The 13,819-nt window shown below is 38.0% G+C and overlaps 1 protein-coding gene across 1 annotated transcript in view; it reads left to right on the forward strand.

Moving 5' to 3' along the window:
• Positions 1 to 13,819, forward strand: part of ERICH3 (glutamate rich 3) — a gene marked incomplete at both ends in the record, with an annotated part of 118,885 nt that overhangs the window by 53,936 nt on the left and 51,130 nt on the right. The window contains 1 exon segment of the mRNA XM_082859163.1: positions 7,207 to 7,387. Within this exon segment, the coding sequence (XP_082715289.1) occupies positions 7,207 to 7,387 (181 nt within the window).

Raw genomic sequence — 13,819 nt, forward strand, 5'->3', positions numbered from 1 at the left:
TTTTGTGGTTATTAGCAGATTGCTGGATCAACATTTCACCTGATGGAGAATCAGGGAGCGAAGTGTCAACATTGCATGTTGACGGCATGTTGGCTTTCCAAAACCAGCCTCGTTCAAGTGCTCTGTTTATCCCTTGTCCACAGTTCCCTCCCAGCAGCTTGCCTCACCAATAACTTGCCTCACCAATAACCTTCTCTAAAAGTTGAGACTGTCTTCCTTGTGCTTGCTCAAATTTCCTCCTTTCAATCCACCTTTCACTAATTCTTTCTTTGTTACGGTCCCTGAGAGAGCCTGTACCCCTCATCTCCGAGGCCCACCCTCTGCCCTGTTCCTTGATCTTACCCTTTTCCACTGCCATGGCACTTTGCACTGTCTGTCATTCTCCTCTCCTATTTGGATTTTTGTTCCTTCCTCTAGTATTCATCTGTGTCTCTCAACATACCCAGGCATAGAGTAACCAAGTCCTTTCCTCACATTCTGTAGCCTGAGACTTCTGTTTTCTCCTTTCCTACTGCAGAGTTCTCTGAAGAGTAGTTTACTGTAGCTCAGTCTAACAAGCAACCCCTGGCAACTCAGCTTACATTTAATTTCTTTTTCTCATTATTGTCTGTTGCTGGTCAATGGCAATTCTGGGACCCAGACTGGATGAGTAGTCCCTGTCCTGGGGTATTTGGCCTTGTGGACAGCAGAGCCATGGAATGCTCTGAAGATTCCATTCAGGAGTGACACATGTCACTTACACTTGAATTCCATTACCAAAGCCTGACAGCAATGGAGTGGAAGTATCATCCTCTCACAGAGACATGCAGTGAATATTTGGGGGCAATGATAGAATCTACCACATCCACTAAAACTTACTTTGAATTCTTTGAATGCTGGCATTGTTCTCTACCAGGCCAACAAACATGCTCTCTTGAAGGCTGTGGCCCCCACTTGCAAAAATGGTGACTTCCTCATCATCCTCATTTGGTGGCAGCATTCGATTTTCTGATGCTAGAATATATTACTAGGGCGAACTCTACCTGGTCATACTTTATAAAACATGTTTAAATCTCATATAAACCATAAGAATATGTAAAATCTATATGTTCAAGTTAAACAACAATCAAACACCTGTGTATATGCCATTACTTTCCAACAAAGTAGAACACTTTTGTCATACGATAAACCCCCTGTTTCCTGCCCTGTCACATCTTCTTCTCCTTCCCAGAACAACCACTATTCTGACAAACGTGTTAACTGAGTCTCTGCTTTTCTTTGGAGTTCTATTACTTGTATGCATAAAACTTCAAAATAAGCGCAAACCTAGCATTGCAATGAAAGAATAATATATCTAGGAGAAAATAAACTGAATAGAGTCTTTGGGTCACTATCTAGGTTTATTTCCTTGACAGTTTTAAGAGCCCCTTGTGGGGAAGTGAGAGAGGTCAGGTCATGATTGTGTCCTAGAAAAATGGGGCTCACTAGAGTCAAGGCATCTAATGAGGTCCTCGTGTGGGCCAGACACTGGACGTCCGGGAGGAATATGATCAGGCAAATGGGCTTCTGTAGTTGGGCACAGAGGAGAGAGCAGCAACTTCTCCACCCTGTGGTCATGACAAGTGAAGCACGGATAAGCATCTGAGCTGGCTTCCCCTGGGCATTCTATTTCAGATTGGAAACACAGCAGGTGTCAGCAGGCATCCTGGCTCTGACAGACCTTAGCATGTCTGGCTCTTGAGTTCACAGGGCTTCAGTCTGACTTGGTCTTTTTTTTTTTTTTTTTTAACTTCTGTTCTCTCTTTTTGGAATCCTTATTTTGAGAATGTTGGGACTACTAGACTGATGCTCTAATATTCTTAGCTTTTCCCTCCCATTTTCTACTTCTTTGCCTTTTTGCTCTACTTGCTGGGAGATTTCTTCAATTTTATCTTCCACACATTCCATTTAAATTTTTATTTTTTCTTTTTTAAAATTTTATTGAAGTATAGTTGATTTACAATGTTCTATTTAATTTCTGCTGTACAACAAAGTGACTCAGTTATACATATATATATTCTTTTTCATATTCTTTTCCATTATGGTTTATCACAGGATACTGAATATAGTTCCCTGTGCTATACAGTAGGACCTTGTTGTTTATCCATTCTATATATAATAGTTCGCATCTGCTAATCCCAAACTCCCAATCCTTCCCTCCCCCACCCCCCTTCCCCTTGGCAACCACAAATCTGTTCTCTATATCTGTGAGCTATTGACATTTTTCTTTTCCTGCCATATTTTAAATCCTAGAACTCCTTTTAGTTCACTGAATGTAATTTAGAAAGCATCTTATTCTTGTTCTGCATGATTTTGATTCTTTGGTACTTGTGGAGACTTGCTTTGTGGGCTAAGATATGTTCAGTCGTTGTAAAAAATGTGATTCTTTAATTGTTGGGAGCAGAGTTCTATAAATGTTCAATAGGTAAGAAATGTCCAATTATGTCATTCATATGTTTACATCCTTACCATTCTTTTTTATCTGCTTGGTCTCTTAGTTCCTGAGTTCTAGTGATAATTCATTCTCTGTAGTTGTGGATTTGTCAGATTCTTCTTGTAATTAGTCAAGTTCTGCTTTGTAAATGTTGAGAATACCTGGTTATATGCTCTCAGATTTGGGATACTTTACCTTACTGGTGAAGATATTCTTTATTATTAAAAAATGATCCTCTTTATCTCTTATTACTTTGGCCTTAAAATCTATTTTGTCTAATAGTATTTCTCCGTATTTTCTTTAGATAATATATATGTATATATATACATAAATATATATTTATATTTATACATATATATTTCTTTTACTTTCAGTTTTTCAATGTCTTTAAAGCTTTAGACTTTAAATGTGTTTATGCAGCATATGTGTGCTTTGCATTTATTTCAACCCGAGAATCTCTGTTCCTTTAATAAGTGGGTTTAGTCTAATGACATTTATTTTATTTAGTGGTATATTTAGATTCACTTCTACCATCTTAGTTTGTATTTTCTACTTACCATGATTTGTCTTTAATAGTAGCATTTTATGCTGTTATTGCCTTTTCCTCAAAGCTTCCCTCTCTTGCCTCCATGGCACTCTACTTTCACGGTTCTTTGTTCTCTCCTTTGACCTCTCATCTTGCTCCTCTGTGCCTCTTTCATCTTCACCCCTAAACCTGGCCATCACCATAGGCTTAGACCTTGACACTTGTCTTTCTATTCAAAATGCGGTCACCTTTCCACATGGCTTCGGTAGCTTTCTAGATGTCTCTTGGACCTGTCACTAGCTCCTAGGTCCTGGGGTTTAGAATAAAATTGGCACAGTGTGGTAAATTATGCATTTTTTTTACAGTGTACAGTTCATGGTTTTATTATATTCAGAAGTTAGGCAACCATAAGCACCATCTAATTTCAGAACTTTTTCATCACCCCAGAAAAAAAGAAACCCATATCCATAAGCAGTCATTCTCTAATCTTCCTTTCCCTACCCCTTAGCAACTACTAATCTACTTTCTGTCTCTATTGATTTGCTTATGGATATTTCATATTAATGGAATCATGCAATAAATATTCTTTTGTGTCAGGCTTCTTTTACTCAGCATAATGTTTTGAAAGTTCATCTATGTTGCAGGTTGTATCAGTACTTTCTGTTTGTGGCTGAATAATATTCCACCATATGGTTGTACCACATTTTGTTTATCTCATTGTCAGTTGATGGGCATTTGGGTTGTTTCCACTCTTTGGCTATGAGTAGTGCTGCTATGAGCATTTGCCTGCAAGTTTTTGGATGTATACCTAGGAGTGGAATTGCTGGGTCATATGGTCACTCCAAATTTTACTTTCTGATGAACTGCCAAACTGTTTTCCCAAGTGACTACACCATTTTACATTTTCATCAACAGTGTATGAGGGTTCAAATTTCTCCACATCCTCAGCAATACTTGTTACTGTCTTTTGATTCTAGCTGTCCTAGTGGGTAAGTGGTATCTTAACTGTGTTTCAAATTTGTATTTCTCTAATGACCGATGACATTGAGTATCTCATCCATGCCAATCGTGCACTTTTACTTTAGTATTTAGATTTATTTTATTTTGATCTAGAAAAGATTCATTTAAGGAGAGATGGCTCTCATGATTAATTTACACATTAAATTCATTCTTTCATTTCATGACTACCGTCCCAAAGCATCCTTCAAATGCTCTTAAAAGGTAAGAAAGAGGTAAATGAAAGCGGTAAAGAAATGTGGCTTGCTGGTGGCCACCTGTTCCTCTGTGAATGTATAGAACAGGGTCCCTGGCTTCTGTGGTCTGTGTCTCTAGGCCATGATCCATGAACTTCCTACTCACCTTTCAAGCATCTGTAATTACACAGGGCTTATCTGGAGTCTAGGAAACCAAATGATAGGGTGTAGATCTTACAGCCCAGCACATTGCTTCTGTGCCCTGTTGCTTTATAATTTGGAGATATAATACCTGCAGAGTTTTTTTTAATGCTTTTACAGAATCTATGTGACTAGTTAGATTTTGCTCTGAGGTTTACCTCATCATCTGCAGAAATTCTGTGTTTCCACTCAGGACTGCTGGTCACCTACTCCACACAGCAGCCTACTGAAAATGTGGATGGTACTATAAATAGTGTTTATATATGTGAAAATACAGGCTTTCAAATAAGAACCTACTTAATTATTATGCTTATCAATTAAAAAATAAAACAGTTTGTTTTAAGTTTTTATATGCTTTATGATAGAGAAAGCAAAGAACTTCTCCAGGCATGGACTAGTCTGGGGCTTTCTCCATATCTGGTTGAGGCTCCCTATCTACTTCCTAGACTCCAGATAAGCCCTGTGCAATTACAGATGTCTGAAAGGTGAGTAGTAAGTTAGCAGATTGAATCAGGAAGCAGAGGGTTAAAGGCAGGAGGGGGAGAAGAGAGTAAGCAGAGTCCATCTCAGTAGTAGTAGATTCTACATAATGATGTTAAATTAAACTTTGTAGAATAGCTCCCAACATGTTTCTCCCCTGCTTAAAACCTTTCACTAGCTTCGCCTTTCCTAATGAAAGCGAGTAATTCTTCTGCCTGACTTTTAAAATGTCAGTTTTATGATTATTCGGGTGTGTTGAGACTTATAGGTCAGAAGACACTTGCCTTTAAAAAGACAGTTTGTCCCTTACAGTTCTCAAGAGAAAGGGACATGCCTGTTTATTTTAGTCAGAATTCCATCTAGAATATTGTTTGACACATATCTGGGCACTGTCTCTCAGCCAAGTTGATAAATAAAATTAACCATCACACCAGGCCATGCAGGGCCACCCAGGGAAGCACCAGGGCTGTCAGGAGAGGCGTGGGAGGGAAAGGTGGGAAAGAGCCTCTGTTGTGGTTTCCGAGGAAGAATTGGGCAATGCACGGTAAGCAGGCATAGGATGGGATAGTATGAATGATTTTGGCAGGCTCTGGTGTTGGGCTGTCCTGAGTTGTCTGGTACCTGGTGCTGGGGCAGGGGAATACTGGCCCAGAGTGTTAGAGGCAGGGTGAGGGTGGATGTGGGCTCTCAGTTGGTTAGTGTGCCCATGATAAATGTTCTCTCCAGGGAGCTTGGAGCTGAATTTGCCTTAGGCTGGTGATTGTGGGTTGGGTTGCACATGTGCATGTCACGTTCCACAGTTGCTCAGGCAAGAGGAAACATGAGATGACTTTGTAACCAAGAGCCAGGCCTGCCATCATCCCTTTGCTTTCAACTGTGACTCAAGGAGATGTTTCTAATCTGCAAAGAATTATCCAGTTTGCTGATTTACGTTCATGGCTCCTGGTGTCCCTGAAATATTTCTCTTGATTATCTATTTGGGAGCTCTGTCCACAGGCAAGACAATTTGCTCAAATTTTAAATCTCAGACTCTCCCGCCCATTTACACTTTTCAGACTGTCATTTGCTGAATTTCATCAAATTTACTACTTCTGGTTTTTGCTTCAAAGAAATAGGAGTGAATGAGAAAAAAATCCTCTGAGGTAGAAGGGAATGGCTTTGGAGATGGAAGTATTTTAGTAGTTCCTTCAGAAATTTTTTTTGCAGCTTTGTCATTCTTAAAAAAATGCATGCTTCCACGGCATCTGTAATTCAGTGAGATCAAACTCAAATACTTGCCTTGGATTCACTGAAAGTTGGTCTCTTCACATTTTTCATTTAGCTAAAAATTGATTTTTAGAAAAGTGAAGTAGATTAAAAGTAATGCCTGGTATCTGTATAGTTCTAGAAACCTACGATATTCTTACTAGGACCTCTTAAAGTCTCTCAAGGAGCCATTCCTATTTCTCTGCCTCTTCTTCCTCTTCCTTTTCTTGCTTCTCTTTCCAGGTCTTCCTCTTAGAGGTTAGGCAAACACTACTTATTCACTACTGTGAAAATACTTCAGAATATAAACTAGGAGGCAAGGCATTGGATATTTAATCTCTGGTATTTAAGTTTAGTGTTTATTTTATAAGTAATTTAAATTGGTCAATGCCATAGAATATCAGGTAGGTTTATGAGGTGATATTTTTTGTTGGGTTTATTGTTTGATATTAAGAATAATATTAATAATGTTGGTTTTTCATTGAACTGAATGCCTCCTGTGAAGCTGGATAACCCCAGGTACCCAGCACACATTGTTCCTGATCCTGAGAGTGACCATAGAAGGAATCAAATGTGTGCATCTCCCTCCCACAAAGAATAAGCTCAGGGAAGGATGTATTGTCAGTGCTCAAGTATAAACATAACACTCAATTACAAAAACAATTGCTAAATTACAGTTAATGTCAATTTGAATTAGAACAAAATTATGTCACCAATATTTATTTAATTAATTTGATTTGAATTTTTATTTGAGAACTAGCAAAAACAACCAAGAGTAGTTTCCTCTTCCCGTCACTGATATTTTTGTTGCATGTAAAACACAGACACCCACGTAAGATAAAAGGTGACAAACTTTGTCCAAATCCCCAGAATTTACATTAAAACTACAAAGCCAAAATGTATATATGCTATAATTGTTAAAGGCATTTGTTTTGTAATGGGCTTGACTTTTTGTGCACTGTATATAGATTGACATTTTATAAGGGTTTTGTTGCAAGGTACATAAAAATAGCCTTTTCTATTCTTTGTATTACACTCTGATTAGAAGGTGATCACACTCTGATTAGAAGGTAATTCGTTAATAAGCCCCCTTTTTTTGTTTATTCTAGGATTCAAGAAGGATTCACAAAACACCACTGCATAGTAATGCAGCTATTACAATGATCTATTTGGGGAAAAATGTGCACATAGCTTATGATCACTCAGATTTCCGGGATGAAATAAAAGTTTATCAGCAGCACTGTGGTGGGGAAAACCTGTGTGTCTACACAGGCAAACTGCTTGAAAAAGGTACACATAAAATGTGAATGTTTTAATTGCTTGCAGTTGATGCTCTAGATAAGCTATTGTTGGTATAATATCAAAATGACTTTAATCACTCTATGAAATTATGCATATCCAGGGACTTATTAACCAGCTGCCTAAAAGTAAATCCAGATTTACTGCTCCATGATTGAAACTGAAGCAGCAATTACTCTTGCAGATTGTGAAATAAAGAATTTGAAATAGAGATATATGATCATTAAAATGTTGTACGAGTAAACTGTCCCCCAATTTACAAGTTAACTGTTTGTCTTGCCATAGTGAATTGCATCATACCTTATTCTAAGAGAAAAATACCAGATTGGCAATTTGTTCTTTAGAACTATGCTGAGATAAAATCACAAATCCAATAAACCTCAGGGTGAATCACACCTAAATAATACAGTACAAAATTTGGCTACATGTTTTTATTACATTTTCATTTCCCTTTTATCATAAATCCATGTTTGTTAGCATAAGATAATTTTTGTATCCAATATAGGATTTCACATATTGTACCAAAGTGGTTTTTTTGTCAATATTTAGTTCTGTGGCACAGCAATTAAAAGGAAGAGTTGTTACAGGATTATGTTTGTTGTTTCCTTGCTTAAGACACTCTGTTTAGAAAGTAATAGTGTTTTTACTGATTAAAAGAAATATTTATATTTGGGTAATCTAGATATAGACTTAGGGACTAAAGGGAGGAGTTGGGGGAAAACATGGGGTTGTTACTTTTGGCTTTTCTGATTTCCTTCATCAATCAAAAACAGTGACTATTGATTTAAAAAAATTCAACTGCTTAAAGAGAACTATACATATTTAGGGATAAAATATTGAAAACTTACCAACATAAGAAAGGATAAACACTTTAATGTTGGTTTTGACTTAAAGTAAAATATTATATATTATAATGAATTATATAATGAATTATATATATTGTATTATAATGAAAAAACATTTTTCTTTATAAAAATCTATAAAATTTCTTTTTAAAAAATAATGCCAGAAACTACTTTTTCCCATTTTACGTACTTAGCTGAAACGTAATTTACTTTATTTCATTTTGTCATGACATCTGAGAGTTCGTTCCTTCCATTATGTGGATGAGGAAAATGAGAGGCATCCAGAGGTACAGTGGTCCCCCAAGGTCACCCGTCCAGTTCTGAGCAGGGTTGAGAGCAGATCCCAGCCCCCTGACTAGGTGCAAGATCCTTGTTTAGTACTATCCAGCCCCAGTTAGCTATTCTCAGCAGCAAAGGGTTTCCTATATCTCCATAATAGGAGGCGTATGAAACCCCTAATAATAGTGATTAGATACACTTATTTTTTAAAAGTATCACTTTCAACTATTAATTTTGATGAATAGCTGAAATTAGCTACAGTCTCAAATTGGAGTTAACATAATGAAATTTTCCTGGGTCTTAGATCATGCTTTAATCAATAGAGTTCATTTAAAATGGCTACTTGACTGCTGGGAAATGTGGCACATACAGATGAAAAAAGAAGGCTTAGCTGAATGATTTTCTGGGAGATGATGTACACTCTGTGATAAGATTGCAAAACCAAAGGTTACGGGAGAATGTTACTTGGCTACGTGTTATTTTGCGTGCATATTGATCCCAGAACTGACTTTTTGTTATGTCATTGAACAGTCTTGAATAATAGGTTGGAATGGGGACTGAAGTAATTGAATCCTGTCCACACAATAGTTTTGTCTCAGCTTGCCCTTGATTGCCATGAAAGTAATCGTTCAAAATTGAAAAGTTGGGTGACTCAGAGTTGACTTGTGGTTCAGCAATCTTAGCAATTTAGCTGGACTGAAAATAATCTGCCCTTTTTACAAATCAAAGCTGTGCATGATTCAGTGAAATGTGAATAGGTTTTTAGAAGACTTCTGTTTTAAAAAAAGGGCCTTTACAGTTAGGCTTGGAGCAGTAAACTCCTTCAAAATGTAGCATTCATTAATTTCTCTTGAGAATAACAATACAATTAATTATTTGGGAGCATGGCAAGTGCATCTTTTATTATCATAGTGATTCATGATATGTTGCAGTTTGATTTTAGACATCAGGCCACAGATCGATTGTTTATTATGTACACCTATGAAGTCATGGAATATTTCTGCTATTTGTAAAGAGTACAGTTCTTCACAGGCAGTTTTATTTATCATTCATCCTATCAAACAAGGCAGACGTTGGCCTCCAGGGTTCATGTGGATACGAAGAACAAAGTAACTTTTTTCTGGCTCTCTTATAATTCCTTTTCTGCCCCATTTTCTTGTATTTCCATAACCTGATCCTGTTGTACCTATTTGTGCATTCCTCACTACTTCTTCACAAACACAGCGGCTGCTTCACCAGCCCCTTGCCTCCTGCCTCCCCACCCCCCGCCCCGCCCCACATTGTTATCTTGTCTTTTCCTGTGCTCTTTCCTTTGTCTGCAATAGGACAAAGGATTTTAAATTCAAAATCGTATTTTAAGTTCAAACCGTATCCATCTTTTAAGATTCAGATTAAGACTGTGAAGCTTTCCCAACTGACTTTTATTCCATTTTATCCCTCTCTTTTGATGACAATGGCTCTTAATAATACCTAAAACCAAAGCATTTCATTGTACCTTGACTTACATTAACTGTTTTTTCTTTTTTCTATTACTCTTTATCATATATTGACTTTTTTAGTTGTTAAAAATAGGTGTAACTTACAATCCATAAAATTCATCCACTGTAAGTGTACAACTCACTGATTTTTAGGAATTTTATAAGGTTGTACAGCCATTATCACAGTTTTAGAACATCTCCATCACTTCAAAAAGTTCCTTTGTGCTCACTCTTTGGCAATTAATCTTCACTCTCATAGCCAGCCCTAGGACACCATTGATCTGCTTTCAGGCTCTACAGATTTGCCTTCTATGGACATTTCTTGTAAATGAAATCATACAATAGGTAGTATTTTGTGTCTTGCTTCTTTCACTTTGCATAGTGTTTTTAAGAATCATCCATTTGTAGCATCTGTCAATAGTTGTTCTCTTATAGCTGAGAATACATTCTGTTACATGGATATACCACATTTTATTCATCTACTCCAGTTGATGGATATTTGTATTGTTTCCAGTTTGGGACTATTACAAGTCATGCTGTAATGAATATACAAAGACATTTTTTTTTGTGTGTAGACATCAGTTGTCATTTCTCTTGAGCAGCTTCCTAGGAGTGGGTGTGATGGCTTTTGCTTCCTGAGTATGGGTCATACCCTTTTCAGTTTCTTTGTGTCTTTTGATATTTTTGTTGAAAACAGGACAATTTAGACCATCTATTAGAGCAACTATGGATTCCGAATTCCCACTTTCCCTCTGGAAGGTTATTCTTGGGTTTTTTATTTGTTTGTTTGTTTAGTAGCTTATCTAGAGCAAAGCTGTGAAATTCATGTCCCCTCTCCTTCGTATACAGCCACTGGTGTCTCTGCTCAGATTTTTTTTTTTGTTCTGTTTTTATTTTTAGGCTAATCTCTTAGGGTTGTCTCTGTGTTTTCATAGTTTAGTGAACATTCAGTGATTTGTCAGAGGTCATGTTCAAGCACTTTGAGCCAATATAGCCTCCATCTTCTGCCAGTGAATCTGTGTGTAGGTTTATTAGTTTCCTGGGACTGACATAACAAATGTCCCCAAATTTGGTGGCTTAAAACAACAGAAATTTATCGTCTTACGTTCTGGAGGCCAGAAGTCTAAAATTAAGGTCTTAGCAGGGCCATGCTCCCTCTGAAAGCGGAAGGGGAAAATCTTTCCTTGCCTCTTCCAACTTCTGGTGATTCCCCACAATGCTTGGTGTTTCATGGCACGTAGCTCCATCACTTCAACCTGTGCTTATCTTCCCATGTTATTCTTCTCTGTGTATCTGTGTGTGTATCCTCTCCTCTTCCTATAAGGATATCAGTTATTGGATTTAGGACAAAACAAATTCTGGATAATCTCATCTTGATCCTTCCCTGATTATATCTACAAAGACCCTATTTCAAAATAAGGTCACATTCTGAAGTTCTGGGTGGTCATGAATTTTTGGAGGGCAATATTCAACACACTGTGGTGGGTTCAGGAGTACATTCAAAGTTCAGGCAGTTTTCAAGTCTGTTCCAACTTTTATTTTCCACCAGATTCTAATGTTTCGTTTGTACACAGGTGCAAGCTTGCAATAGGACAGGGATGTGTGAATAAGTTGGGCCAACTCCAATCCATGCTGCTTCCAGTTAGCTGGAGATGTGCAGAAAGCTTATTGAACGTGTCTATGACTGCCTTATTGCCTGTATCTCCCTGTTAAATTTCTGGCTAGTCCATTGACCTGTTGCTTGCCCTAATTAGAACTACAGTCTCAGCAGAACCTCTGACCTTCCCTGTCAGTTTGCTCTGAGATTGCTGCTTATTACTAGTAATGCCACTGACCAAGGTTTTTTTGTCTTCTGCTCCAAATCAAGTCGGCCTCTACTGACAGTGAAGCTGCTGGTTACCTATGGCCTGCCCTTCCCTTCTAGAACTGCAGTGGCAGGAGAGGGCAATGGGAGTAGCCCTAGGCAAGAATGCCACAGATTCCCACTGTTCATACCAAAAGTTCAGTACTTTTTCATGAAAAACTGCTGCTCAGTGCGTTCTAAGTCTTTGGTCCATTTTCAGAGACAAAATTTTAAGGGAAGAGGATTTGGTGACCTTACTCTAGAAGTCTGGTACACTGCTTTTTGTCTCTTCTGCTAAATTATAACTTCTTGAGGGAGGAGAACACGTTTGATATTTCTTCAGTATTTTTATGTCTCTTTAGTGCCTAAAACAGTGCTACCACTGTCAGTCAACAACGAATAACTACATTTTACAAATATTATAGGATGCTTTCTAATAGTGCCCATTATAATATTTAAGACTGCTCTGTGAAGTGGGTAAACTGAGTCACCCCCTCCACTCCACTTCCTCATGCACTCCCCCTGCCACCCTCATTTTATAGATGAGAATTCTGAAATGCAGCAAAGTTAAATGTCTCATCAAGGCATACTCAACTAATAAGTGAAGAACTGGAACATGGACCAAAATCTTCTAATTTCTGGTCTATAATCTTTCCACTACTCCATGCAGAAACCATGAAGTCAGGGTTGGGAAGTGTCACTAAATTTTAAAATATAAAATGACAAAATAAGTAACAAGAGACCAAAGGTAGAGGGTGTCAATTTCTGTTCAATAAGTTTGAAAAACAATGGAAGAAATGAAATAATATATGGATGTGCTCTCCAACCATGTGGGTACAAAATAGAAGGGCAGTCGTGTCCAAGAGCTGATCTCCTGTGCCCATTCTCAGCATTTCCTGGAGTCTACTCTCTTCCTGGGCTGGGTCCTTAGGGAGTTAAGGGGTGTGATGCTGCAGCAGAATGGATCATATTACATGAATGTCTCATTCAAGTTTCTGTAATAAGAGCAGTCAAACTAGCTTTCTAGTTAGCACTTAAAAAGTCCATATATAGGGACTTCCCTGGTGGTGCAGTGGTTGAGAGTCTGCCTGCCGATGCAGGGGATGTGGGTTCGTGCCCTGGTCCAGGAGGATCCCACATGCCGCGGAGCGGCTGGGCCCGTGAGGCATGGCCACTGAGCCTGCGCGTCCGGAACCTGTGCTGCGCAACGGGAGAGGCCACAGCAGTGAGAGGCCCGTGTACCGCAAAAAAAAAAAAAAAAAAAAAAAAGTCCATATATAAAGACAAGTGGATTTTAATATCTATTGTACCTTAGTTTCTCCAGAAACTAACTTGCCAATGTTCTCTTTCTTATTTTGTTTAATTTCACATCACAGATACTAAGGTATAAATGATGGAATTACCTTTTCAATAAGTCTATTCTTTAGTATAAGTTGCATCTGATTTAGATTTTTTAGGGGCATAGTATGGTATATACAAAGTATTTCTAGATGACTATGAAAGAATGAGTTAAAATAATGATTCACTAATTATTTATTGGAAGCTTCCTGTGCCATTGTCCTGAGATCTGGGGAAATGAAATTTAAACTCTCATGGATTTCACAAACATGCAGGGCAGCAAACATCTAGATCAAGGTTCTCAAAGTGTGGTCCCTGGACCAGCAGCATAAAGCATCACCTGGCAACTTGATAAAAATGCAAATTCTTGTGCCCTGTAGAATCAGAAACTCTGGTGTGAGGCCCAGAAATCTATGTTTTCATAAGCTTTTCAGGTGATTCTGATGCACACTAAAACTTGAGAACCACTGGTGTAGCCATATTTTAATAATAAGTGTAACAATCGGAAATATTGCAAAAGAGAGGCAAAAGTTATCAAGCCTATTATTGGTAGAAGTGGAAGAGTCCAGGGAGGCTTATTGTAGGAAGTAACATTAGAAGTGTCATGAGAAGCAGGTTTCTGAGTCACTCTGTAACATAG

This window comes from Leucopleurus acutus, assembly GCF_964270905.1.
Source record: "Leucopleurus acutus genome assembly, chromosome: 2".
NCBI lineage: Eukaryota > Metazoa > Chordata > Mammalia > Artiodactyla > Delphinidae > Leucopleurus > Leucopleurus acutus.